Below are 27,151 nucleotides of genomic sequence, written 5' to 3' on the forward strand. Positions count from 1 at the left end.
CATGAGGTCTTAATAGTACATTTAAGCCCTGATAGCAGTTCATCTATGAGCCACAGCTTCTCTGAGGCTCACAGTGGTCAATGTTTGACCAAATTCTTTCTGTGAGCAATATAATGCTGGATGAGTGCCCCAGCAGTGCCAGCACCGCTAGGTAAGCACATCTTAGCTCACAGCAGAAGCTATTCCTATCTCTGTATTGGAAGAGCCTGCCTACTGTGATTGCAACCTGCTCTCACTGTCTCTGTGACTCTTCACAGCCTGTCAGTTTTTCTATTGACACTTTTCCAGTTCATCACAACCTCTCTCTTTTCTGTAGGCTTGCTTCCATAAGAGTAAAGTGCTTAGGCTGCCTCCAACCCGCAAGTGGTATGTTAACTCCTCCAAAGCGAAGCAGTGTGTTTGAGTCTGTGTCCATGTTCACTTCGTTAGCAGTTCCTTTTTCTCCTTCTTTGGTTTACCTTCACATGTTCACACAGACAGCAATACGGAACTGAACAGGGAAAACAAGTCATGTATAAAATATTCATGAAAGATAAGACAGATACTTTCCCAGTTTGTCAGTTCTGTCTGAGATTCATCTCCTGGCTAATCTGTTACAAAGTCTACTTATGTTCTGCAGGAGACTTAGTTTTTATCCTCGTATGATGCAAGCAATCCATCTATTTGTGTCTGAAGGCTTCATTTAATTGTTACTCTCTTCTAGAGGAAATGCATCCTCTGTTTTACCCAGAAAATTGTTAGTTGCACATTTCTGCTAAAATATTCTCTTCTGTCTTGTCTCATCTTTATGGCTCATGCAGATTTGGAGCTTGTTTATGGAACATATAAGGACTTTTCATTCCAGTATATCTGAGTGATTCTTAGAGTTTTTTCTTTCATTTTCCTTTTTCTAGATAATTTTCTTTTCCATTACTGATATTATTACATTCATGGAAGAATATATTGAGGAGAAAAAAGACAGACAAAGACAGGGTTCTACTAGAGTTTCTTTCTGAAGGAGCAACAGCGAGCAAAGCAGGAAAAAAGGCCTGTAACTTCCAAATAGCATCCCTAAACTATGGATAAGGAGTAAACCAAATTCTAGGCAACAAACCAGTGGTTTTTCTTATGCTTAGGCAACACTGACTGTTCCCTTGACACCAAACGTTGAAAACAGGCACAAACATTGTGCTAGTATGATTCCTAATTAATTGTTTCAAGAAATATTCTCAATATCAAAGATATTGATGATATCTGAGACAATTTAAAGCCCTTCATATTGTACCTTAGAACAGGTTTGCTCAAATAATGTTAGGCGCAGTGAACTACAGCACAAACACATCTTGACCCAATTTAGCAACTAGAGCCATACCGGGAGGCTGGCATGAGATGCTGTTCAGGTGAAGGAAAAATAAAGTTGGGAGTAAAGCCATCTAATCTTAACTTGACTAAAGGCTTGGAAAACTTCCTTTTAATTTCTAATCTGCATTATATAATGATGGAAGAGCTGAAAACTATTGGAAAGTGGGTACAAACTGTTTAACGGATCCATGTCTGTGCACACGGTCTGGCAATGGGGCTGCAAAATAACTGATAACACATTGCATCGTTCTCCAGTGCTGTGCTGGAGCCTCCTGTTCAAACACGTTATCTCTCCTACCTTGTTTGCAAACCAAAGAGTTCAACAATGGTTAATAAATTGGGCACAGAACCATTATATATCATCATCAGGGTGACATACCTCCATGTGCAAAATCATGTTGAAGCCTGTCTCATGTTATCTGTGAATAATAAGATCTGTTGGTTGCTTACCAACAAGGCCTGGCCTTTAAACTTTTTAGGATCATCTGCTATTTCTCACACACTGGTATCTTGAAATTTGGAACAGTTTGGCAGTAAAGGAGAGATCTATATTGATTGTGTTTTAGTAGTAAGAGCAGTTATTCTCTGTGAAAGCACCAGCACACTGTAGGGTCTGGAACAGCAGGTCTGACTTAGTCAGCACCTGTTACAGAAAACTTTACGATCTTGCTTTTGTCCACCACAGAAAGATTCTGTCAAGCAAAGATTTGTTGATGAGAAGAATTAGGAAACGCAGTACAAGCCAGAAGAATTAATAGAATTATAGTAAGACACAGGATATGCTTTTTAGAAGGACATTTAATTCCCTTTTTCCACCTTGGCTATTATACCTCTCACACTCTATTCCCTTTCTCTTCCTGAGGAATTAAAAAAATATGATTTTAATAGAAAATACAATTGTTGGTGGTCACAGCAACTTTTAAGGTAAGTTACAGGTACAGCAGAAAAGTAAAAAAAAACACATCAGATGACTTTGAGATGGTATTTCAACACTCTGATTAAACTAGCATTTTGATACTCCAATCTTAATTTTAGTTTCCATTTTTAATTTCCTTTGAAAGTTATTTACCTTTTGCAAGCCATTTGGATGAAACATTGAAGTTAGATTTGAGTTATCTTTATGTTTACTGGAGACATCTTCAGTTTCTGCATATCTTACACCCTTAAAACATATTTTGAATTTTTAACATTTTCAGTCGAATTCAGGGAGAAAGAAAAAATAGGAAAAACCTCCAAACCACTTTTTTTCTTATGGGGTCCCAATTTGTCCAAGCTGTAACCATGGGCACTCAGGAGATGGTTTGCGGTGGAAAACAACTGAGAGCCAGCTGCAACCGACCCTGGGATTTCTTAGTGCTTTCAAGGTTATGGACTGATCATTACAGCAGGCACAACCCAAGAGTGGAAAGTGCAAGTCAGATCACAGAGTAACATCTAGCACAACAAGCGCAATGAAGCCCTCAAGCCTATCTGTGGATTTTAGGTCTTGCTTTTATTTTTAATAGGCTATTTCAGAATTGTAGCAGAGTTATAATTGACTTCATATCATTATAACAGCAAACACAGCCATGACAGTTTTAAAATATATGACAACCAGAACTTTTCCCTCCTTCACAAAAAGGTTGGCTGTAAGACTTCCATGCACTAGAGACCAGTCTGGGAGCAGCAGCTGTCCCAGATCTCCTGCTAGTACCTAGCTATAAACTGTTCAGGACTATGAAATCCTGATAGTATTTTTTAAAACAAACTTGAACTAAATAAAAATGACAGGCAGTTACCTGGATTCATGTAGGAAAGAGAACTTCCCATAAAACTTTTCTTTTAGAATAGGGAAACAAATCTTGAACATTTACTATTGCTTTTAAGTGTGCATATGATGAAAGAGAGAAACTGGAAAAAGTTAGATACAGCATATCTGAGGATATTCATCTCACACGTAAACCTGTTCAGAGCTTGCAGTCACTTGAGTGGTATTTAAACTGTATCTGTGTTTCTTTCCTGAAAATAATGTTTCACAGAAGTAGTTCAAAGCACTTGCTTTTACAGCAACAGCCACAGAGGAAATGTCCCGGCGTGTGTATCACAGACCGAGAGCATGTGATCAGACGCTCACGGTCAGACTTGTTAATGGAGTTCGTGGAAGGAAACACACCCCACTTCACAGTTAACATAGGCAATGGCTGTTTCTCAGTCAGATCATTCTGCCTTTCGGGTAGCTTTTTTTTGCTAAGTATATTTTGGAGGAGGTGTGGGAGGAGGGGGAGATGCTGCTGCTGCATGTTCAATGCAAAGCAGTTGGCTGTGATAGGCTGAGGGGATGTGGATACTCTGCCTATATATGCTGGCAACTGCATCCTCTGCGCTTTATAGCTGTCACAGAGGAGCAAAGAAAGACAGTGAGAAAGAGAGAGGAGAAGGGAAAACCTTACCAACTCACTGTAAGTAACATTCTTTGTCCTTAAAGCTTTGTGGTTATTGAATTCAAGTAGGTATGTTTGGATTAATGCAACAATTGGTTACTATAGAGTGGGATCTCGGCTAACAGACAGCCACCCTGTGTTATTTTAGGGACAATCCAGGATGCTCAAAAAGCATTTATTTTTAACCTAAGTTTGCACAATGTGGTGTGCACCTCTCATATTGTGTTTGCTTGGTTTTATGGATGATGTATGTCAACTATAACTGTTTCTGTATGTTTATGCAGAATCCTATGTTTCCAAAAGTTTATATCTTGTCTTTCCAAGTGCAACAGTTCTGAGCAACCAAGCAGACCTTGAGAAATTCTCTGCCAAATATTTTGAATGATAAAATTTTCAAGATAAATTCAAAGCATTATCTTTTAAGGGCAAGGTTTTCCCCAGAAATAACCCTTTCCCATCACTACAAGACCTCGGAAGGGAAAATCACTAAGTTGCAGACCCTGTGCCAGTGACAGCAATGAATAAAATCAGCAACTTCTAACTGGAAAATGAAATTTTTAAATGAAATGTAGGGCCTGTAACATATATATACCTAACACTTGGCTTGTGCAAAGGTAGAAATACAAAGCAGATCCAGTTCCTTTTTACTCATGCTGAAATAAAATTAATCCTGACATCCTTATTGAGGCAGTACTCCTGTTGCAATAGTAGGAGTTTAGCTTAACAGTAGCAACAGCTGCAAAAACCTTCACCTTGTTGGTTTAAATAGCAGAAAGTCCTCATGGCTTCAATGGTGTCACTGTAGCACCACAAGCCTTTAAATTACATTATATTCTGCAACAATCAGTGGCAGAATAGAAAGTGCACTTGTCTCATCTACTGGAAAGATATACAGTTATTACTTTTTTTGAGCCAATGCAGCTATCATTTAAGGTGCTATTAATGCATCTATGCATTCTTCCTTTCTGTATTTAATAACAGGAGCTGCTAAAAGATTTTATTATGTTAGCTGTTTTTTATTTTACTTTGATGAACTGGAGAACAGGCACTCATAAAATTATAATATGTCAACTATACCGCTCACCTCATTTGTTCTCTTTTGCATCTTTTTCCTCTTTCATCCTTTTTTCCTCTTTTTTCTCTTTTTATTCCTCATAAATTTCATGGTAGTATTTAGATATCTTTTACCTTTATATTTAATTAATGCAAAAAACAGATTCTAAAATTATAAATAATACTTTTAAAGAGAAATATTGAATAAGCTGAATGTTATCTACATAATAATATATCTATAAATGTATTTAATACCTAATTGTATGCAAACTGCTCATTTGTATGGTTTAGTTTCATAGAAAATGGTTATCAAATTAACATTATATTGAGTCTACAATCTAAAGATTAACAACAGTTTTTGGTAACTTCACTAAAAGAAAATGTTGCCGTGTTCTAATTTCAGTGCGTTGAGGTGGAAGGAGTAGTTTAAACAAAGCAGTGAAGGATGTCAACTTTAGATTGTGTAGCATACTTGTGACAAATTCCAGCAAAATTAAAGAGCAAAGAGCTTATATATGATTATTATTGATAATAATTATAAATATATATTAATAATAACAATAGATACATTCATAACTTTTAAGGTTTAACATGATTGTTCTTGTTTTTACCTGAAGTTAAGAGCAAAACTCAATCATCTTCCCCAGTAAGTAGAACTTGATCTGAAGAAGTGTGCAGTAGTGACAATATCCATTGATTCTTGCTGGGAATAAAAGCGCTCAGACATAATGTAGTGAAGCTGTTAATGAATTTGAATACAGACTGTGCTTACAAAGTGGTAGAAGCTGATAACTAGGCATGGTGCCTCCTGAGAAAGTGTGCTCTCCTCACTTGGAGTTCAGCTGGCAGATATCAAATATGCTGAAATTCATCCCGGGAGGTGTGGGATCTCTGGAGCCTTTATCGCTCTTTGTGGGCCTTCAAGAAAATAGACCACTATTAAATACTTTGGAGAGAGGCTCAGTTTCTCTGAAATTTCCATTTAGTTTCGGAAACTCAGCCTGTATTATTTTGCAGTTTAAGTCTCTTTGACTCAAGTGGATATTTCAAGTACACACAGATTGTAACGCTCAGCCCTTCAGAAAATATGGATGGTCTCAAACAGTGTTTTCATTCTAGATCCTAAGGGATGAGTTGTCTGAGATATTTTGCTTCTTAGACAATCACCTTCTATATTTTTAAAAAATACTGGCATAGAGGGAAGGTGTCTCTCTATGCATTGTGTTGTTGCATTGTACATGGGTTGTACATGCATGTGAGAGGTAGAAGAGAGAAATATTCTGTACTGGTAGAGACATAAAGTAATTTGCATTTTTATAGTACTAACTGGTAAGCATTACAATTGTCAGATATTCAGTCTCCTGGATGTGGCTTCCATAGCAAGTAATACTTTCAAGTAGATGAAGTGAGATTAATAATAAATGGTTGAGGAAGAGAATAAAAATAGGGATGAGAGTGTAAGTGGGTCTTGTCACTCACAGAACAGATGATACAAAATAGGAGGTGAAAAGGAAAATTTAAATGACCACTGTGTTCCTGCAAGGAGTATGCCTTCACAGTTCCCGGTGAGATATGGGTATTACAGTAGATTATAAGAAAATTTCAGGCAAGGACTTTTAGGAGAGAAGATGCATGGATACATAAAAATACATAGATGTTTAGATAGATTTTAATTTCTCAGTATTTTCTTTGGGGAAAAAAGAATGAAATACTTTGCTTCAGGTTGAAGCAGATTAATGTATTTCACTGGATCAAATTGAACTCAAAGTTCATTAGAGGTTAACTAGATACTAGTTTATATCAATTTATAACACTGCAGCAAGTATGGCAAATTTGGGATGGATGGTTCACCCTACCATTCTTTATGCTTAAGCTTCCTGGTTCAATTACTTCTCACATGCAAAACAGTGGATTTCCCCTGTAATTTAATTCTTTATCCTGAATTTTGAGAATGCTATTATGACAGTGATTTATGCAGAAGTAGTGCAGGCAAAACAATGTTAGGATGAGCCAGCAGACCTCCAGGTTTTAGGAAGAACAATAGTTAGCAAGCAACAAGTAAAATCTGATTATCTAAAGTGTGTATTTTGTCAAAATGAGGTGATAAATTTCAGTTCTATGGTCATAGGCTGAAACCGCAGAATGTGTATCTGATGTTTAGATCTGAATTTTATTTGCTTATCCTGATATCCAAAAAGAACTTTGTCCAAACTGCTAATAATAAAAATGACAATAAATTATATCAGCATACTACATAAGAACAAGATGATGCAAATATTACTCGGAATAGAAAGAAATTTCAGATCCAAAAAAACCTAGGTGGTAGAAAAATGGTCACAAGCCATACAACATAGTATGTATGTTGTGGTAATATGATAAAGTAAATTTATTTTTGTCTGTGAGCTGTTTTGAGCTTACACACGATGCTATTTAATTTATGCCATTTGATTTATATTTTGGGAAAAGACCAAGTAATCCACAGAAGCTTCTATATTAAATGGTGCCCTATATTTGATTGATACAAAGTAAGGCTAAAGAGTAGTATAGTGATACTCTTACCTGTTCTGACATCATACTGACAGTTCATTGGATCCACAGACACTGAATGAGATCCTCAGCTGAACTGATCTGTGTGTAAAAGTCCATAGGAATAATTGTAAGTAAGTCAGTGGTGACAAACAGTAATGCTAGAAACACCAAATCCTCAAATTCTGAGTCAGTTCAGTCTCAGACAACTCTCACTAATTTAGAAGTCATGGGTTAAATTCCTATCTTCACAGCTTTCATCTCTGAAACTAGAGAAAAAAATAACAGATTACCACATGCAAGTTCTTTAGAGCATGCTATAGCAATGAACTTATGAGTGAAGTAGCATAAAAGAAATAATGACAGCATAAGTTAAGTTAGAGATACTTTGAAAAAGAAGTGAAACAGTATAATGTTTAGATATCTTCTGGCAAAAATATCTAGCCCAAAGAATTGAACCTTGGGGTGTAATTAGATTGCTGCCACAGAGATGCATATAGATTGCTGCAGTTCATGCTGACTTATTTAGAAAGTTTATTAAAGATCAAAGTTTATTAAATGATCAAAGATACATTAAATGAAAATGCACATAAGATTTGGGGGTATTGAAGAAATGGAATCATCCTGATTGTAAAGGAGTGGAAACAAAGCTGCTTGCTTAAATACAGTCTTTCAAAGGGGAGATGACACACAAAACTGCCCACCAGAATCCTCTGAGGACCGTAATGACTACTGGTAATGTGTTTCCGGCAACTTAGTAGCAAGATCTGAGAAAGGTTCTAATTCCCCTTTCAGAAAGGCAAAGAGCGAGCCAAATGAACACTTGTGTGATGGTTAAAGAGAGTAATATAACTCTAACAAAATAGCAACAAGAACAGCTAGTCTCTAGGGGGCTAGAAGTCCCTACTGTGCAGATCCTTGCTTTCCCAAGTGGTTCATAACCTACAGCAGCACCCTGCTTTCTTAAATAGCAGCAGCAGCTGCTCCACACAAATCCCAGATCCTCTATTTGTAGCAGCAGAGATGTCTCCAGGACGATGTTTATCAATGATGTCTTTCTTTTGTAATGTGACAGTACTAATTCAAATATAATAAAGCCCAGAAGGGTCTCTCTTTTCTCAAAATTATGTCCTCAGATATGAATCCTTAGCACAAATAACTGATATCTAAGAAATTGCCTCTTAATTACATAATATTTGCATGGTGCTTAATATAATTATTTCCATATGAAGTGAAGATTTGAAGGTATGCAAACTAAGCATAGTAATTCTTTACACCAGCAGTGAGTATCCTTGTTTTACTTGCCAATTTTCTTACTAGATCCCAAAGAACAGTGTCATTCACTCGATCTGAGTGCATAAAGACTCTTGGACGCTTTTTAGGTACTGTGGTCTCAACCTTGTATTCACTGAGCACACAAAATGCACAACCACATTCAGTACAAAAGTTGGGCAGGCCAGGATGGCAGGAGCAGGCACTCTAGCAATATGAATTTAAGTTTGCACAGCACTTTGCAGGCAAACTCCAGCTCATGTTAGCCGAGCCATACATTGCCCTGGGTGTGCTCACACAGCCTCTGCCTAGCTCAAAGCACACCTAGACCTCCAGACCAACATCTTCGAAGCAGGGACAGCCCCAGACAGACCTTCCTTGTATCCTCTTGAAAAATACAATACAGATCTACTCTAAGTGAATTCTAATTGAAACCTTGGTAAGAAATAAGGTTTTGTAAATGGCACAGCATGTGCATTTACAGTAAGAGTAAAGAAGCTACATCTTGAGGCAAGACAGGAGGCAAGAAGTAGATAAAATGACAGGGCAGCACAGTGGATCACTGTGATCACTGTGATCATTACAGCTTGTTATTACAGATTATAATAGAGATGCACAGCATGCTATTTCCTTAGACCTCTTCTTTATAAGGCAGGAGAGAATTGATTATGTACTACATGACAGTGACATGTCCTTGTGGCAACCAGTAGAGATTAAATCTGCGATTTCTGAATCTTCATCGATGTGCTTCTACTGCTCTTATGTGCTAAAGACACAGCCTATCTGTATTAATCTAATCTACATCATGACCTAGACATCAAAGATTTAACAGTGTGATTTACTTCTATACAATGTCCAGCTAATATTGGAGTGGAGCAGAATGCAACAGTGTGTGGGCATTGGCCTACTATGCAGAAATAAAAGAGCGTCTGGTCTTTTCAAAAAGGCCGTATGAGTCATCCTATAAATAATCTGAATAACAGGTTTAAAACTAGTAATATATTCTTTCAAAAGTGACTTCTTTCTTTCTTTTTTTTTTTTTTTTTTTTTTAGGATTTTTCTGATAATAAGTCTTAAACACTGATACCCATGGATGCTGCAGAGTTCCGCAAGAGAGGGAAGGAGATGGTGGACTATATTGCAGATTACCTGGAGAAGATAGATAAAAGACAGGTCTTCCCAGATGTGGAACCAGGATATCTAAGGCCCCTCATTCCAGACTGTGCACCCCAAGATCCTGAGAGCTTTGAGGATGTCTTTAAAGACATTGAGAAGATCATTATGCCAGGGGTAAGAAAAATGGATCTGTAGTGTAATGTTCAATACTGCATTTAGGTTTTCAAAGACTTTAAGGAAAATGTGAATTGAAGTCTGTGCAGCTAGATCTTACGAACATAAGTACCCACACTGATTAGCTTTTAGAAGGCAGGAGTCTGCTTTACATCCATAGTTAAATACAATCATCTAACATGTTACACAACTAATGTTTTCTGTTCTTGCTAGAAATAATCAGATCATTCTTTTGCTTCACAAAAGGCTTGCTTTTGGAAATAATCTCCTTTCCTCCCTTGAACTGGCTAAGGCAAAGCTTCATAACTTTCAAGTTCATGTGATATTTTTGCTACTTGCAAAGCATAGTAAATATTTTATAAAATGGGATTTTTATTACTCTGCTGTGCTTAAAGTGTTCCTTCCAGCTGATCTTTAAATGTTAAAATTCTCTTAGGAGATTTCTTTTTATTACAGAGTTGACTAGAAAAGATTCTCCCCAATACTGGTTCTGTTGACTTACTCTCCTAAATGTCAGCTTCTTCTAGTACCTTTTAAGGCAGATGGCTACTACTTAAATATTAGTTCTTGGATAGATCAGTGTTGGACAAACAATGCAAAACAAAGCATCTGGCATTTTCCAGTTCTAAATCTTTCTTGTTTTTCCACTCATGGTATACCTTTTTAATTTTAAATATATGGTTGTCTCCTAAGGCTTGTAAGTAGCTTGAAGATTATTAGTAAATGTCAATGAGGAATCTCTCCTTTGGGTCTTTGCAATACCACTTTGGGTTGCTTCTCTGGATGTAGCTAGGCGATACGATTGTTATGTGACTGGACATGGAACCACTGCTCTGCAAATGTGTTTAGACAGTGTACTATAATACCAATTCTTTTTCATTGACCAATGTAAATATTTGATATTCAATCTGGCCTTATCTTGTTTCCCTTGGAGCCAACCCTGCTGTCCTTTCACAGGCAAAAGCTCCACTGAAGTCAACGGAAATCTCTCCACTCTTCTCAAAGATTTGTGGATGATGTCTTAAATCCAATAGAATTAAATCGGTGCAGATTAGATAAGATAATTATGTCCAACGTATGCAAATACTTTCATTGCTGCTCATAGATACAATTACCTTTCCGTTCTCATTGGAGGAAAACATTAACCAATTTTTTTCATCTGTGAAGTAGAACAGAAAACACTTGGGAACATTCAACAAAATAATATACTATTAAAAAATTAGAGATGAATCATTTGAGAATAGAAAGTAAGACACTCAATTTCAATTAAGTCATCAACATGTCATGATTCCTCTTAGCTAAATTGATTTTTTTCTTGATATTTACATGCCCTGCAAATAAATTTACTTTTACAAAGTGATACATTCTGAAGAAGAAATGTTCTATCCAAAATTGTCCTCTAGTGTTGTGACACAAAGAGCACAAGTACATAAATCCCAGTTCTTATAGTAACTCTGATTCTGCCTGTGTTGTTTATACTAAATACTGAAGACTCACATGAGCACATCACAGTCATAGTATAGTAGAAGTTGGATGGCACCTCTAGAGATTATTTAGTCCACCTCCACTGCTCAAAGCGGAGTCAGAGCAGGTTGCTCATAACCATGTCCAATTGGGTGTTGAATATCTCCAAGGATGATATCTTCACAATCTCTCTGTTGTCCTGTTCCAAAGTTTGACCACCTTCACAGTAAAAAAGCTTTTTCTTATGTTTAAGTGGAATTTTCTGTATTTCAATTTTTACACATTTCTTCCTGTCTTTTCACTGGATACCACTGAGAAGAAGCTAGTTTAAACTCCTTTACACCCTCCTGTGAAGTGTTTGTACACAAGATACCCCCTGAGCTTTCTGCAGGCTGAACAGTCCCAGTTCTCTCAGCCTCTCATTGTATGACAGATGCTCCAATCCATCAGTCATCTCCACAGCCCTTCACTGCAATCACTCCAATATGTCCATGTCTTTCTTGTACTGGAGAACCCAGAACTGGACACAGCATTCCAGGTGTGGCCTCACTAGTGCTGAGTAGAAGGGAAGGATCAGCTCTTTTGACCTGCTGGCAACAGTTTTCATAATGTGGCCCAGGATGCTGTTGGCCTTGTTTGCTGTAAGGGCACATTGCTGGCTTATGTTCAGCTTGTACACCATGACCCCCAGGTCCATTTCTGCAGAGCTGCTTCCAGCCAGTCAGTCCCTGGCCTGTACTGGTGCAGGGGGTTATTCCTCCACAGGTACAGGACTTTGTATTTCTCTGTTGAAGTTCATGAGATTCCTGTTGGCTCATTTCTGCAGCCTGTTGAGGTCCCTTTGAATTGCAGCATGACCATACAGTATATCAAACACTCCTCCCAATTTTAAATCATTTGCAAAACTGCTGAGAGTGCACTCTGTCCCATTAACCTCTGTCCAGGTCATTAATGGAGATGTTAAACAATACTGGCCATGGTATTTATTCCTGGGGTACACTGCTGGCCTCCAGCTGGACTTTATGCCACTAATCACAACCCTATGAGTCTGGCAATTTAGCCAGTTTTCACTCCACTTCACTGTCCATTTATCTAGTCCATATTTCATCATTGTGTCAGTAAGGATGTTATGGGAGACAGTATTGAAAATCTTAGTGATATCCTGTGCTCTGCCCTTGTCCCTCAAGCCAGACATCTTATAGAAGGCTGTCAGGTTGCTTAGGCATGATTTCCCCTTCATAAATCTTTGCTGCCTAGCGCAAATTGCCTTCTTGTCCTTAATATGTTTGAAAATAGCTTCAAGGTTCTGTCATCTTCCCTGGGAATGAGGTGAGGCCTGTAATTTCCCAGATCCTCCTTCTAGCCCTTCTTGAAGATAAGAGTGACATTTCCTTTTTCCCAGTCCTCAGGAACATTCCCTATTTGCCATAACCTTTCAAAGATATTTGAGAGGGATCTCAATGACATTGTCTAGCTCCTGCAGCATTTGTGAGTGCATCTCATTAGGCTCCATTGACTCATGTATGTCCAGTTAATTTAAATGTTTCCTAACCTGATCCTCCTCCAGGTGAGATCTTCCTTCCTCAAGGCTTTCCCATATGTCTCAGAAGCCTGGAATTCCTGAAGGGAAATTCACCAGTAAAGACTGAGGTGAAAAAGACATTGAGCACCTCAGCCTTTTCCCTGTCCTTTGTCATCAAGTCCCCAAGCCCATTTGACAGCAGGCCTACATTTACCTTACTTTCCTTTCAATGCTGATGAACCTGCAGAAGTCTTTCTTCTTGCCCTTCACATCCCTCACCAGATTCAACTCTAGATGGCTTTAGCTTTCCTAAATCTGTCCCAACATACTCAGACAGTGTCTTTATAGCCCTTCTCTCCTGGGTCACTTTACCCTCCTTACTTTTCTTATATGCTTCCTTTTTACATTTGAGTATTTTCAGGAGATAATTGTTGATCTGTGAAGGCTTCCTGCCACTCTTGCTTGACTTCTTACATGTGGGGTGGACCATTGTTGAATTTGGAGGACGTGATCCTTGAAAATCAACCAGTTCTCCTGGACCACTCTTCTCTCTATGTCTGTCTCCTATGGGATTCTTCCAAGCAGGTCCCATAATAGGCCAAATTCCACTCTCTTGAAGCCTAAGGTTATGGTCCTGCTTTGTGCCTTTCTTCCTGCTCTTGTGATCCTGAACTCCACCATCTCACAGTGACTGCAGTCAAGACTGCCTCTGGCTTTCAGAACCCTGACCAGTTCTTTCTTGTTTAGAATAGAATAGAATCATAGAATCGTTTTGGTTGGAAAAGACCTTTATGACCATCGAGTCCAACCATTAACCTAGCACTGCCAAGTCCAACCACTAAACCATGTTCCTAAGCACCACATCTATGTGTCTTAATGCTTGATAACCCTTTCAGTGAAGAAATTTTTCCTAATATAAGTAAGTTTGTTAGTATCTGGTCCCACAGTGTCTCTCCTCATCAGTTCCTCCATCACCTGTGTTAGGAAATCATCATCAATGCACTCCAGAAATCTCCTGGACTGGTTGTGCCCTGCTGTGTTGTATGTCCAGCAGATATCAGCTTGGTTGGAGTCCCCTGTGAGGACTATGACCTGTGAACATGAGGTTTCTTCCAGCTGTCTGAATGCTATACTCATGTACTTCTTCCTGATCAGGTGGTCTGTAGCAGACACCCACCTGAATGTTGCTCATCTTGAAATCTCCACCAGTCCTATTCATAAGCTCTTGACTGGCTAATTGTCCATCCCTAGTCAGAGCCCCACGCATTCCTGCTGCTCTCTTGCATAAAGGACCATTCCCCTGCCTCACCTTCCTGGTCTGTCCTTCATAAAGAGCCTGTCCTCATCTACTGCAGCACTTCAGTCATGCAAGCTATCCCACCACATCTCAATGTGATGACAGCCCTATAACTGCACACGGCCTTCAAACTTCTGTTTGCTTCCCACGTGTCATGCCATAGCATACAGGTGCCTCAGAGAGGCACCCACTTGTTCTGATTTCCCAGAAAAGATATGAGAGCTTCCCCCTATAATGCTGTCCTCTCAGCACTTCGTTATTATGTGCTAGTTCTAGTGGTTTTCAGCTATAGAACTTTTCCAGTATTTCACTGGGGAATGACATCTCCATTTCATAAATGAGAAACTGGGCTTCCTCAGAGAAAATAAGTAGTATGACAGAGGTCATAAAACCTTGTTTTGCCCATAATGTTGATAACTTTACTGTGCTACTTGTGTTCAGATTTTTGCTACTTATTGGATGAATGAAAATGTGAAAATAGTGTTCCTTCAGAGGAGCAAGGATCAATTAATTGTGTAAAGCAATAATGCAGTATCTATTGCTGTCTTTACCCTACAGGATAACAAGCATTCATGAGTGGTAAAACTTCATTATGGAGACTTCTTGTGAAATTGGATGTAGACCTTCAAAGGGCAGTCCACTAAATGATAATGTCCATAATGGTGCTAAGTTCATAATATTAACACAGGGACTGAGAGAACAACTGCTGAACTCTGATTTCCACAGCAGGAGGCCAAGGTGGGAGGAGTCTGCATGTAGAAATATCAGTGGGAGTCACATTTCTCTTATCAGCCTCCTCTGTTCTCCTGAAGTATATCTCCTCTTTTTTCAGAGCCAAAAATGATCAAGTTTAGTTGTAACTGCAAATAGCAGTACTGAAGATGCTAATTTTCCTCACATTGGATCCATTAATCTATGAACTTTCAGCTGAAGTACCTATCCTTAGGGTGTGGTAAAGGAAGACTCTTGCTTAGACTAAGCAAGCCAAGGAACAAAAGACATCCTTAGAAGAAATCTGGGAAATAAAATGTCTCTGAGAAGCATTAGAGTGGTAATTACTGAACCCAAGACACTTGTGTATCATTGTTTATCAGCAGAAGACTGAAAAAACAAGCATCAATTATGTCACACTCTGCAATATTTGACTGTGTCTGTTCCAACATAGCAAAAGAAATGAATTTTACAGCTGCTTCAAGCAAAGGGGGAAGGGGAGGCAGGAGGAAGAACTACAGCTGCATTTGCCCTAGGGCTTTTGGCTTTTTCTCTTTGTGTGAGTAGTGCAACTGGAATCTGCTGTGTTTCATCAAACAAATGGCTCCCAACAAGTAGGCAGTTTAACTTGATTAACCCAAGATGAATGTCACAAGTCTTATAGATCACAGAGGATTAGAGCTGGGGAGATGAACAGTGGTAGCCCTGGCTCATTATGGACATCAGTGAAAGCCTGTGCACGTGGGTCCTATCAGGGACCGCTGTTTATTGCGTATTTTTTTATCTATTTATTGTTTTCCTGTGAAGAACCAAGTCCCATCCCATTTCTTTTCTGTTTGTGAAGGTGTTTGCTGCAAGTGCTCTAAAACTTTGTTGAAGAAAGAGATCCTGACCAGATATAAGAGATACAGCTAAAACTGTTCACAGTGGCTTGTCTTTGGATACTTGACTTGAGCAGGTTTGGACCTAGCGACCAGTAAAAGTGAAATCTTGAGCATACCAGGTTGTGGATATGAGCTGGTTTCATATGAAAGAGATAGGGTCATCTGAAATACTATATATATTATACTACAGCAGAAGAAGTGATATCTGATTCATTGTGTATACAAGATTTAAGACAGTTTCCCCTTAGCATGAAGCATGTCCCTTAAAGTAGAGCTGGTTCTTCACGTGAAGAAGGTTAGAAGAGGAAATAAAAGGAAAAGAGGAAATAAATTTGCAGCATGCAGAACAGTGCGGTACAGTGATCCCTGAGTTAGCTCCAGAACCAGAAACCTTGTCACAGACTGGGAGAGAGGGGAGTGTGAAAAGTAAAATTTATTAGAGGTAGGAATGTGGAACAAAACAGCAAGGAAACACTGAGCTCAGCAAGTGATGCTCTCAGGATGCTCTTACCATCCTCCAGCAGTAACAGAACTCCAGCATTAAAAAAAAAAAAAAGAAGAAAAGAACCGGCATAAGAAAAGGCTAGGCTTCAATATCTCAGCAGCCTCTGGATTTCCAGTCAAGGAAAGATCTTACACGCATTCTGTTGAATTCTTGCTTATATTCCATCTAATCTTCTAGAAGAACTTTTTCCTAAAATTTGCCTTTTATCTTGCATGTGAAAGCTGTTTTTGCCAAACATATCATATCACATTATTTTGACTGAACATTGCAGTGTGGCAGTACATTTCCTGTTTTCAAATTTTATTAGATTGGAGTTGTGGAGCACTATCAAGTATCTCACAGATCTTTAAAAATTGCTTAGACATTGCATAAGATAGTTCTAAATATTGCTGCTGCAAGAATATTGACTACAATTTGTTCAGTTGTTTTGTTGTTCTCTCATATTAGTACATATAAAGTGGAACTGTACATAAATCCCCACTTGTTATAGGGACATGATAGTTTAATTTTCTACAGCAGTCGTTGGATACTGGAATAGATTGTTTCATTTTGTGGTGAGGAGCTATTTGGCCAGATTCAGTGCCTGAATGTTAGCAAATAACTCCAGAGAGTGGGCAAGAGAGTTCTGTGAACCTCTGCTGCACTGAAGACACTCTTGCTAAGTCAGTCACATGACAGAGATGAAAGAACAAACTACCAGAGTCCCTGAAAGCAGAGGCTCAAGAAGAGTGCCCTGCACAAAAACTCACGCTGCCACTGCCCATGCAATTCTTGTCTTCTAGGTAGACAATTGGAGAACTCTGATTTTGGAACTGTTGGGAGGTGAGGGCAAGAATTTATTTCTAATTTGAGTAAAAGATAGATAGATAAAAAATTGAGAAAAACCAAGGTAAGCTTTTCTAAAAAAGGGGATCCTGTGTTACAGACAGGTAGCAGAGAATTGTCGACTGGTCCCAACCTCCAATCTTTTCTGACTTTGTGACAATTTGTTTCCGCTTCCTGCATTCATTAAAAGTGACCATTTTCCCCTAAATACAGGTGACTCACTGGCACAGTCCATACTTTTTTGCCTACTTCCCTGCAGCCTCTTCCTTCCCAGCTCTTCTTGCAGATATGTTGTGTGGTGGAATAGGATGTGTGGGCTTCTCTTGGGTAAGTTTACTGGGGTATGTACTCCTGTGTGGTAATGGTGCTTCACCTTGCCAAGATTTTAAGCATTTCAGTAACATTCTTCAACGAAATTATTGATTAAGAGCAGTGAAGTCACAGGACAATTTTTATAGGTAAATTTCGTTGACCAATTAAGTGTTTTCACTTAGGCACTCTAAATGACTCCCGTAATAAAAGGCTATTTCCTGTTAGAAGTTTTCCCCTTGAAAAATCACCATCATTTAAAGTTAGTGGTAGCAGTGCAAACTCACTGGTAATTCATTAAGTAATATCACTGTTGCCTATCACCGGGTGTTGCTATTTCTTTTATCATCTGGATGAATGGAAAATTGTGTTAAAAAAACTCCACATTCATATGAGATTGGTTCTTCTCAAATGAGGTTGGTAGCTTTGACATTTGATAGTCATGGTTCTACGTGAGGCCTAGTTTGACATTTTTTTAGTAAGTACTAGAAACAACATGCACAAAATGATCTTCAGGTCCCTAATTTAGCTGGTGAAGTTAGTCAGCAGTCTCTTCCTCTATAATCAAAAGACACACAGAGAGAGAGAGTTATTCTTGCTCTGGTGGATCCTATTTCTCCTCATGGTCTAGTGATGTTATTCCCTCTGTTCTATTTTTCAACACAGGCCGCAAGTCCTGCTTGCACAGAGCTGGAGACTGTCATGCTGGATTGGCTAGGGAAGATGATTAATTTACCTGCAGAGTTTTTAGCTGGGAAGGATGGCCAAGGTGGAGGAGTCATTCAGGTAAGAGGGGATACGAAAAAAGAATACTGGGTGAGTTTGAGGACTTTATGATTTTGTAAAACTTTCATACCAAAACACTAATAAAGGAAAGAAATATTTTTTCTGCTACATGGGTTCCTTTCAGATTTCACCCCACAGGTGGGTAGAATCATTCATGAAAGTAATCCTTTTGTTTTCAGAGCAGTTGAATTCTGAAACACTCTTCTCTGTTGTGGTGGGTTGACCTTGGCTGAACACCAGATGCCCACCAAGCCGCTCTATCACTCACCACCTCAGCAGGACAGGAGGGAGAAAAGGAGATGGAAAAAACCTCATGAGTCAACATAAAGGCAGTTTAATAAAGCAAAAGCAAAGGTCATGCAGGGAAGCAAAGGAAAAAAACCAAAACCAAAAGACTTATTTTCTACTTCCCATCAGCAGGCAATGTCCAGCCTCTTCCCAGGAAGCAGGCCTCTGGAAGACAAAGGTCATAAATAACAAATACCCCCCTTCCTCCTCCTTTCTCTGAGCTTTTATTGCTGAGCAGACATCATTATGGTATGGAATATCTCTTTGGTCCGTCTGGGTCAGCTGTCCTGGCTGTGTCCTCTCCCAAGATCTTGCCCACCCCCAGCCTAGTGGTGAGGGGGAAGGAAATGTTGGACAGAGACAGCCCTGGTGCTGTGCCAGCCCTGCCCATTAATAGCCAAAACACCTGTGTGTTACCAACACCTTGCTGGCTGGCAATACACAGCACAGCGCTGTGAGGGCTGCTATAGCGACAATTAACTCCAGCCAGACCAAATAAATCTGTGAAGAATTGTTAGCGGTTCAACCTAACAGCACAATTTGGGCTTAAAATTCAAATCATAATGTTGAAAAATCGTGTAGGATGGAAACTTTAATTTGTTGATCAAGTGAAGTGAGCTCATACTTACCAACAATGTGCAGCAATGTTTCATGGCCAAAAATAGAAACAAAGTTCTCAAATAGAAATATATCTGAGGATTTTCAGTACAGCATCATGAAAAGTGGTTACAAAGGCTTGCACGAGGTCCACCTTAGACATACTCAATTGTTTTACTTCAGTCAGTTTCCAGAATAGCCTTCCTTTTTTTCAGAAAAAAAGTGCTAGAGATCAAGAAAAGGATAAGAACACAGGAGAGAATCTTCTATAAATAAAAATAACAGAATGCAGTAGAAAGTCTATCAGTCTTTGTCAAAGAAGTTGAAATTATTTTAACAAGCTTTCCTTATATAACAAAATGAAATATCATACCATTAAAATAAAATTGAGCTGCTTAAAATTTGAACCTAAATGGTTCTATCAGTAAATAATACAGTTTTCAGACCACAATGCAGTATCCAAAATAGAACAAACCCCACAAACATTGACAGTGACTGCTTAATGAAAGCCTATAATGTCTGAACAGAGTATCTGTATGATAATGAATATATCATCAATGGGCAAACTTGCATGCATGATAAAGCTATATTGTTTGTCAGCCATCGCTCCACTAGTGCATGGTCTTTCTGCAAACACAGACTCCGGTCACAGCTATCTCTACTATGAAAAAGACTGAATTTATATAACTGTTCTGTGCTTCTTTGACAATCTCTGGAGTCTGGTCATTGGAGGCCAGGCACAATCCATTTTATCCTAAGATAGGCTTCTAAAATACCTCTGAATTACATGCTAGAAGTAGGGGCTTCTTTCTTTGATCTCAGCTACAAATGCCTACAGCATATTCTAATGAATTCTTCCCAACATCTTCCCTGGCAAATATGCATTTAACCCAACTGCTACGATTCTGCTAGATCGAGCTGCACCTACACCAGTGTATTTCCAGAATGACTCTACTCATCTCCTTGCTCTGTTACGATCTTTTTCATTACGATTACTAGGGAGGGGGTTATGCTCAAGAAATCAAGCTTTCGTCATGCATCTCAACAGTATTTATTTTGTATGAGTGAAAGCAAGCAATTATGCCTGATGATTATCAGCAGGAAATATTGCCCTTCTAGGCTGACAATGCTGGATTGCCCATAATTTTCATCAGAAACCAGTCAGTTTCAAGAATCGAAAGTGCTCTGTGTTCCTGCTTGCAATGAAGTCATTTGTGCTGCAGATCTTCTTGTCTTGCTCTTGAAACAATAATGATACAAATAAGAGAGCATGAGGCAAAGACAACATGAACGTGTGAAAGCGCCAGTCATTCTCTTGGTAAATACCAAGTAATTATTGTGGTATTGGGTAAAACTGAGCCTGTGAAAATTGGCTCTTAATTACATTTGAAAGTCTATGTCAATATGAAGCACTTTGTTGTGTACAAGACGACACTTGAAAATGGCAAAAGATGAAAGAAAATTTCAGTTCAGAGCTCTGGTGGACATGAACATCAGCTCTTGCTGATATTTCTTCCGCCTCTTGAGCCTGCTTGCCATGGCAACCTTTGTTTGCTTGCGGTAAAAGGAAAGGTATCATCATCCTTCACTTAATGCAGAATACAGCATTCAAGAGGAGGAAAAAAACAGCTTTTAAAAATAAGTGAGAAAGCAACTTTCTTTCTGAAGCTTGTATCCTGCTGTTCATTCTAGATAAACTGCTGAAAAGTGTACCTACTTTGAATTTTAAAGAGTTTTCTTGCTCTGGAAAAAAAAAAAGGTATTTTAAGAGTGAAACAAAATGAAACTCAGCCTGTCTTTGGCCAGACAAAGAACACTGCTGATTTATCTTTCTTGTCAGTTAGCCAAGTAGTTCAAGAACCAAGGATTTTTTCCCTCAGAAATATTTAGCACAAGACTTTGGTGCGAAGTGAATAGAGGAGCCTTACAAACCAGGTTCTGCAAACACTGTAAATTTCAGTATAAAAGAGGTGACTGATGGAAACTGATGCAAGGTGAAAAAGCGTATGCCTATCATGAGACATCCAAAAGCTTTTCCAAGTTGCTGGAATTAGGTGCCTTTAGGCTATATCCCAGCTCTATATCAGGAGGCAAGATTCAGCTGGGCAACAGGCCCTTTTCTGTTCATCCTTGTTTTTGTGTAAGGAAATTTATACAAGAACTGTTGTATGCATTGACTACGCACCAGCCTGGATGAACAGCCAGGATGCCAGGACATCTTATGGCACTCCTCAGAAGGCTGAGACTAATCTTGAGCCTAAGACATTTGCTTGCCCAGCCAGGCAGTCTCCAGAATAGTGGTGGCTTAAATTTTCAGATCTCAAATTAATGCCTTAACCTTCGGAATTTCCTATAGTCATTTTCTTTTACACGTTTGTGCACATTTCTTTAATATGTGCATTCCTTACATGTTCTGGAAAGACACTAACAGTTTTACAGGGCCTTATCATTATGAAAAAAAAAGAAGATAAGAAAGGCCATTTTCTCCACATATATTTGAAAGATTGTCAGGTATCTCTTTTGCCACGGTTTAACCCAGCCGGCAGCTAAAATAACTACACAGCCATTCACTTACTCCCCGCCTCCCAGTGGGATAGGGGAGAGAACTGAAAATGAAAAAAAAATAAAACTCGTGGGTTGAGATAGACAGTTTAATAGAACAGAAAAGGAAGGTGATGATTATGATGATGATGATAATAATAATAATAATCATAATAAACAAGTGATGAACAGCACAATTTCTCACCACCTGACATCGATGCTCAGATGCTCAGCAAGACCCCGAGCTGCCTCACCCCTTGGCCAACCTCCCAGTTATATATGGAGCGTCACGTCATATGGTATGAAATATCCCTTTGGCCAGTTTGGGTCAGCTGTCCTGGCCGTGTCCCCTCCCAGCTTCTTGGGCACCTCCCACCTTCTCGTTGGCAGGCCAGTATGAGAAGCTGACAAGTCCTTGACTGCTCAGCAACAACTAAAACATCAGTGTGTTATCAACATTATTCTCATCCTAAATCCAAAACACGGCACGACACCAGCTGTCAGAAAGAAAATTAACTCTATCCCTGTTGAAACCAAGACACTCTTAAATATGTATTTTAATAAAAGTAATACTTTTAGTATTATTTCCCACATATTAAATGCAAGGGTGCTATAGCTAACATTAACTGTGAAGAACTCAGGTTTAGAAAGGTTATTTTCAGTGACTTGCCCAATGTGAGATGTAATTAGGTCTTGCACACAGGCTTTATGTTGCCCAACTTCATTATGAGGACATACAACTTACCAGAAAAAAACTGTATGAGCATCACAATAAGTGGCAGTGGTTTGCACAAATGAAAAGTATTCTCATCTGCTGAATTGCTGGAAAGGGTATTTCAGGCAACGTTGTCGGACAGTACATGCCCATTATGCAAGGTTCTTTAGAAGGTTATCTACTGCTTGTAAAAACAAAATAGCGAAAAAAAAGTTTCTCAGAAAATAGGAGATGTTCTTGACTGTAAAACATTCCTCACATCTGGACACTCAGGACATGAGTTATTGTATTCTAGCTCACAGAACTGTCAGGAAGCACAGGTATTTTTTCACTGTTACTTAGATAATACTGTATTGAGTATGGCAGAAATAATTTTGCTAACAAAGACATGATGACAGAAGTTTCTTATCAGGCAACTTACACTGTGTGAGATTCATCACACATTTTGTCACGTAAAGTTGAACATACAGGACGGTACCTTTAGAGGAACCATTTATCTCAGTCCAGAATATTTGCCTAAAGTAGATGGAATTATTGCTTTCTGGATATGCTTGCCTCTCTCCACTGAATACTAAGGGACCCTGAACAATTATTTTATCTCAGATATATAACTTTTTAGACAGATAAAATAAGATGAATCAGATCTTGAAAGTTCTTTATGTGTAAGAAGATAATTGTGTGCACAAGCTCTTGCATCATGAGTTTTAAGAACTATGAACAGGCATGATTTCTCAGTGTTCAGCTATTCTGATGAGTATTCTGAGTATCTGACTACAGACCATATGCAGAATAATATTAAATGGGGAGATTGCCAAATTATGTTTTCTCTAATTAATGGACAGAATTTCCTTCACCACTTGCCTCCACATGGAAGTTCTATCTTACTTGACCCAAGAGGGATATTTGTTTTCCTATACCATTCTGTATCTGTAATATTTGTCTCAGTTGCCATAATGCTGTATGCAGCAGCAGCAGCTATGAGAAATGCACAAAACTGTCTCCAGCTCATTTTTGTGCTCTGATGCAGACCCTGGGGTCTACATTCCTAAAATCCCACACCATCTGCAAGGCAGATAAAATATATTTGTCATGGCAATATATTTAGTACATGTTTAGGGACTGTCCTTTTTCCTGCTTACTCTGTTCATGAGGCTGTTGAATTTCAGCTGGATTGAGTTCACTCACTGTAGAGATGTTGATGCGTAGAAGGCAGCTTTGTCTCACATGAATGACTCAGCTAACTTCAGTATTAGGAGAAAGTCTGAGTTCACTGGGATCATTCTCATGTACAAACTCTGTAGAATCAGGCCCATTTGCAGGGGAGAAACAAGACTTCCCAAATACTTAAACATTTGTTGCAATTACTAAGTATACACAGGTCTTCAACAGAGGGAGGATAGAATTTTGGTACAGGATAAGAAACAACACTCCAAAATTAGCTTGTTGGCACTGGGGATATTTCTGAGACATATTTATTAATATAAGCAACTGTATTAATTGCATGGTTATGTGCTTGGCAGAGAAAGATTCACACAACAGTTGTTCAACTTTGAAAGTACCTAAAAACTTGATCTTGTGTATGGACACCCAAAACCATTGAAATGAATGAACATGTGTTTACAAACTGTTACTTACAGTTTAAAAAAGTAGTTTAGAGCATGTTTCATCTGCCTGTTCTAAAAGAAAATCATAAAAAGAATTTGCAGGTACTTGTATTCTTTTGTGAAATTTACAGATCGATTGATACAAAAAAAATCCCTTCTCTGTTGTCATAGAGTATCCAAGATACAATTTAAACTAATGTTTTGTGAGTCAAAGTGCAATTTAGAAATACTGTGTGACTGTTCCTTTCCTCTGTGTGTTTTTGATGAAGAAAATGTACATAACTAATACTTTGAAATGCAGTTAGCTATATTGAATCATAGCTTTTTTGCTTTTGTTTTTTCTCTTTTAGACACAATAATTGACTTGCCCAGGGTAATGCTAGATATTAAATAAGCATTATAATTATGCATGTTGTTTGATAGATATGAGAATTGACAGTCAGATTCTAATGGAAATTAAATGTGCGGAAATCCAGAGTAACAGAAATCAATAGCTACTCTGCTGTAGTTATTGGTTAACAAACGATTGGTGCCTGGTTCGAGAGCCTTCTCACATGCGTTTAAATCTGTGATTCCAGCTTTCTAGCACTGATTGCAAGGCTGGTGCCTAAACTGCACAAGTGTAGAGGTTAAAGAGAGCAGACAAAGGCGTCAGGAAGGAGGAAACCAAGATGAAACAGGATTCCTCCCTTGCTGTCACACATATTCTTAAAACCATGAGATTGCACAGTTTCTCATATGCAGTTTCTGTTAACAGCTTTGCAAATTCCTACAGAAGAAAACGTTGCTTTTCTTCTTCTGGAATGTCTTCCTTTTGAACCTGCCTTCAATTTGTCCCATAGGGGAGTGCAAGCGAGGCCACCCTGATTTCACTGCTTGCTGCAAGAACAAAAACTATCAGACGGGTGCAGTCAGAAAAGCCTGAGCTAACAGAAGCAGACATCATGGGTAGGCTGGTGGCCTATGCTTCTGATCAGGTGAGTACCTGTCGAAAACATGGAAACATGGGGCCTATACTTAGCAATTTCAGCCATCTCAATAAGCAGGTGAGTTAAGTATAAACTCTTTGGATTGGTGACTATTTGGTTTTGCTTGTTTGAATCTTATTGTACATCAAAAATGGAGTGGAATCTCATGTGTGCTACCATTATACAAAGAACAAATATCTGGTGGTCAGTGTCACATAAGTATTGCTTCTTTACAAAAAGAGCTCATCTGAACTAAATAAAGATACTGGAGTAAGGCGGTAATTTCAGTTGTGTTAAGTCTAGACTATCTTTTGTCACATCTAGGCTTGTGTGTCCACGTGTGCACATTATTTTCCTCCTACATACACATGTGCAAACAAACACACATACATCCTCCCCCTGTATGCATGCATGGGTGCAGGTACGTGCACACAGACAAACCTAGTGCATGAATATAAAGAAAATTGGTCACAGTACTTGAAGAAGCCCAAAACATTATCATGTTTTTAAAAGAAAAAACCTCCTAAGATCTCCATGTATCAATCCAGCTAAGAAATCTTCTAAGAAAACAGAAAACATAATCCTCAATTTCTGACTGTGAGTGGTATTTCGCAGACTGAGTTAGGCTAAATTCTCAGCAGGCCAGGATCATGAGAGGCTTTTACTGTTAATGAAAGCAAATTTTAGTCTTGTGAGTTCTGCTGCTCCTACCTTTCTGACACACTAATGCTACTGAAGGGCCAAGCAGTTTCTTTCAATAGCTGTGACATTTTCTTATCTAAATGTCAATGAGAAAGAAGAAACTTGGTGTTTTGTTTAAAGTAATCTCTGATTCTGCGTAACAAGATGGCCAGGCTTACCTGGATTTACTACTATGTGCATGGTAAAAAGCACTAGAGAACAAGTTAAAAGTACACTTGCTCTTTGCTGGTGGGAAGAGGGACCACACTTGCAGGGTGAGAAGAATCAGGACAATAAAATAGGAGGAAGAATAACTGTTTTCAAAAGGCACAAAGGATATTTGTCCCTTTTTGGCCTGGGACCCTAAGGTTGGTGTTGCACAGACTGCCAGTCCCAGAGCTCAAACTCTGACCCAGTGATGCACAAAGCCTTTTACTTGTTTTCATTTTTTGTCACATGTAAGCAGCTGACCTGAAATGAGGACTGACAGGCCTTCCTGCTTACTGAAGGTCAGAGGATCTTATGCTTGCAGAAGGATTTGCCTTAAGATATTGCTGACCTTTCAAAGCAGATTGTTCCAGAGCTCACCGGTCCTTCTGCATTAAGAGCAGACCTGTGTGACTCATAGGCAATAATCCACAAAAGAAACTAAGCCTAAACCATTCTGTGGGAGAGAAAACCATGCACTGACAGAACACAACACTGGAAGGATGCATTAGGAGGGAGGTGAAAAGTTGGACGGTAAGGAGACACAGAGCAGAAAGCTGAACTCAGATCTCGTATATCTTGGGAGATCATTTTAATTTGTTGGCATATGGGGAAAATCTTTATCCCACTGAAATAATTTTGCTTTGTGTCAATGAATACTGACAACAAAGCTTTCCCTAATAACAACTTGGGGATTTGGAGACAACAGAAAAGGATCCCTGTCTGTTTTAGTGCCAGCTAACCTGGCTGAGGTTCCTCTTGCAAGGGACATCATGTAAGACCTCGGAGCTAAGAGAAGCATCCAGCTACGCCTGACAGTAAAAACCTGACTGTTTGGGACCAGGACGGAGTCAGGGTAGTTTTTCAATATTCTCAAATTTTCTCAGGCCATTTCTTCATCAACTTTTTTTTTTTTGCCATGTTTCTTTGGCTACTTTAAGCAGCTGCCCACTCATTTCACTGATTTCTGTTTGGTTTCTTGCTCTCCTCAAGGATGGTGGGAGATTCCCAACTACTTTGCTGAGGACTAGGAATTCTATGCAGCAGCGAGTCACTAAAGATTTGTTATAATGCAAAAGCATCTTGGCAGTTTTAACCTTAAGATTGTGAATGGCTGTAGTTATGAGATAGCCTTACTACAATTTTGGAGACTTGAAGGAATTCTGCGGTTCTGACTGGCTAACAACCTCAGTGTATTGTTATAGTTCATTTATTTCAATTCTTGTATAAATCTGTTATAAAATACCTCTTTCCATTGTACACTTGAATGAAGTATAGTATTGCTATGGTACACACATTTTTTTTTCACATCAAAAGCAGTTAGTTATATTTCAAGTCTAGACTT

At 38.8% G+C, this 27,151-nt stretch overlaps 1 protein-coding gene across 1 annotated transcript in view; it reads left to right on the forward strand.

Annotated features, from left to right (window-relative positions):
- The first annotated feature begins 3,707 nt into the window (after positions 1-3,707).
- DDC (dopa decarboxylase) overlaps positions 3,708-27,151 on the forward strand; it is a 63,113-nt gene continuing 39,669 nt past the window's right edge. Inside the window, exons 1-5 of the mRNA XM_075744742.1 lie at positions 3,708-3,779; positions 9,666-9,902; positions 17,324-17,437; positions 18,086-18,205; positions 24,793-24,927. Coding sequence (XP_075600857.1) covers positions 9,702-9,902; positions 17,324-17,437; positions 18,086-18,205; positions 24,793-24,927 — 570 coding nt within the window. The 5' untranslated portion in view covers positions 3,708-3,779; positions 9,666-9,701. The remainder of the gene's footprint in view (positions 3,780-9,665; positions 9,903-17,323; positions 17,438-18,085; positions 18,206-24,792; positions 24,928-27,151) is intronic.

The sequence above is a fragment of the Balearica regulorum genome, chromosome 2, assembly GCF_011004875.1.
Source record: "Balearica regulorum gibbericeps isolate bBalReg1 chromosome 2, bBalReg1.pri, whole genome shotgun sequence".
NCBI lineage: Eukaryota > Metazoa > Chordata > Aves > Gruiformes > Gruidae > Balearica > Balearica regulorum.